Genomic DNA, 2,166 nt, shown 5'->3' with positions numbered 1-2,166 from the left:
TATTTCGTGCTATAAATCTATATTTTTTGAATATAAACTCTATTTCCTGCTATAAATTATATTTTTTTGGAAATATAAACCTTATTTCCTGCTATAAATCTGTATTTTTTTGGAATATAAACCTTATTTCCTGCGTTCTAAGGTTGAGCCACGGCTGGAACGATCCCCTGTGCCTCCAGGACCCCGATAAACACTGACACATAAAATATCTTCCTTTTACTGCTGATATTCCAGGGTTTGTCCCCATTTTGGTGTCGGGGTGCCCGTGAGCTGCCCCGAGAACAGATCCCAGCTGCAGGGACAACGTTTGTCCTCTGCAGGTCCCCAGTCCCAGCGCCCCGAGGAAGCACCAGCGCTCCAAATCTCACGTGTTTTACCTCTAAATGATGGGATTTCACCTCAATCTGTGTCCCCGGGGCTCCGTGAGTGACCCGGGGGGTGACCTGGGGGTGACCTGGGGGTGATCCCTGTGTGACAGGAGCCGGTGACCTTCGAGGACGTCGCCGTCTACCTGAGCCACGCCGAGTGGGAGGCCACCGCCGCGGCGCAGAGGGAGCTGTACCGCAGCGTCATGATGGACAACTACAGACTGCTGACGTCACTGGGTAATTAGTGGGTTTAATTTGGGGGGAGGGGTTGTGTCATATTTGACACCAAGGGACTGGAGCACAAGTGTGCTGAGTTCCCTTGTGGCTGAGGGACCTGGGGGTGTTGAGCCTGGAGAAAAGGAGGCTGAGGGGAGACCTTGTGGCTCTGTGCAAGTCCCTTGGAGGAGGGTGGAGAGAGGTGGGGGTGGGTCTGTCCAACCAAGGCCCAAGGGACAGGACAAGAGGAAATGGGCTCCAGTTGTGGCCAGGGCAGTTGAGATGGGATGTGAGGAAGAATTTCTTTGCTGCAAGGGTTCTGAGGCATTGGAAGGGGTTGCCCAGGGCAGTGGTGGAGTCCCCATCCCTGGAGGGATTGAAGAGTCGTGTAGACACAGTGCTGAGGGACATGGGTCAGTCATAGGGGACTGGTCAGTGTTGGGTTCATGGTTGGACCCCATCATCTCAAAGGGCTTTTCCAACCAAAACATCTGGAAGGAATCATGTTGTGAGCTGGGAGGGACCCACCAGGATGCTGGAGTCCAACTCCTGTCCCTGCTCAGGACAAGCCCAACATTCACACCATGTCCCTGAGGGCCTTGGCCAAATGCTGCTGGAATCTTGTCAGGCTTGGTGCCATCAGCACCTCCCTGGGGAGCCTGTTCCAGTGCTCCACCACCCTCTGGGTGCCTCAAGAACCTTTTCCTCATGGCCAACCTCACCCTCCCCTGCCACATCTTCCTGCCATTTCCTTCTGAGGACTTGCTGGCTGCCACCAGGACAGGATGGAGATCTGTGATTATCTGTCTGCTCTGAGCTGGGCTCCTGGGAGGACAGACATCCCACACCCAGGAGCAGCTCCTAGGAGCTGGTGTGGGATGTTGTTTCTCCTGAGGTTCTTCTGGTCACAGTGAAGTGCAGCTTGAGGTTTCACAAAGAAAACCTTTGATTTCCTCACGTTAAGAATTTATTCCTCCACTTTCCCCCACCAGGAAGGTGACATCCATCCTTTCCTCCACCCCACAGGTTACCCAGGCCCCAAACCTGACATTTTACACCGGATGGAACGTGGGGAAGAGCCCTGGATCTGCACACCACAGAGCCCAGCGTGGTGGGATGGACCCAGCAGCCCTTCTCCAGGTGAGCAGGAACAATCCAACCCCCACAGGACTAATTACCTCAGCAGGGACTGGTGGCACGTTCCAAAGGCCACCCCAAGCTTTGCTCCTCACCTGCGTGTCTCTGGGGTTCCCACTCACCCTCTGGTCCAAATCCTTCTTCTCCTCACTGCCTGTTTTGAGGTGTTTCCCCCATTTTTCTCCTCTGATGTCAAAGGGAGATGGAAGCTGCTCATCTCTCCACCCAAAGCTGTGTCTCTGTGGAGATCTGGGCTGATCTGCTGCTCCTCATCCCCGTGATCCACAGAGAATCCCCCTCCCCGTTCCGTCCCCTCTCAGCAGGGTTCTGGTTTTCTGGCTGCTGGTGGTGGATGAAGCTTCTTCCTCCAGCCCCGTGGCTGTGGAGCAGAAAGGAGGGTGTGGAGAGGTGGTGGTGGGAGGGTGACATCCATCCTTTCCCCCCA

The 2,166-nt window shown here is 54.7% G+C and overlaps 1 protein-coding gene across 1 annotated transcript in view; it reads left to right on the top strand.

The window, feature by feature from the left end:
• Window positions 1-320: 320 nt before the first annotated feature.
• Window positions 321-2,166, top strand: part of LOC104528800 (zinc finger protein 90) — a gene marked incomplete at both ends in the record, with an annotated part of 3,518 nt that continues 1,672 nt past the window's right edge. The window contains 3 exons of the mRNA XM_029086189.1: window positions 321-361; window positions 477-605; window positions 1,611-1,724. Of these exons, the coding sequence (XP_028942022.1) occupies window positions 321-361; window positions 477-605; window positions 1,611-1,724 (284 nt within the window). The remainder of the gene's footprint in view (window positions 362-476; window positions 606-1,610; window positions 1,725-2,166) is intronic.

Source organism: Antrostomus carolinensis, unplaced genomic scaffold (genome assembly GCF_000700745.2).
Source record: "Antrostomus carolinensis isolate BGI_N321 unplaced genomic scaffold, ASM70074v2 scaffold49177, whole genome shotgun sequence".
Lineage (NCBI taxonomy): Eukaryota > Metazoa > Chordata > Aves > Caprimulgiformes > Caprimulgidae > Antrostomus > Antrostomus carolinensis.
This window is presented reverse-complemented; position numbering and strand designations above follow the sequence as displayed.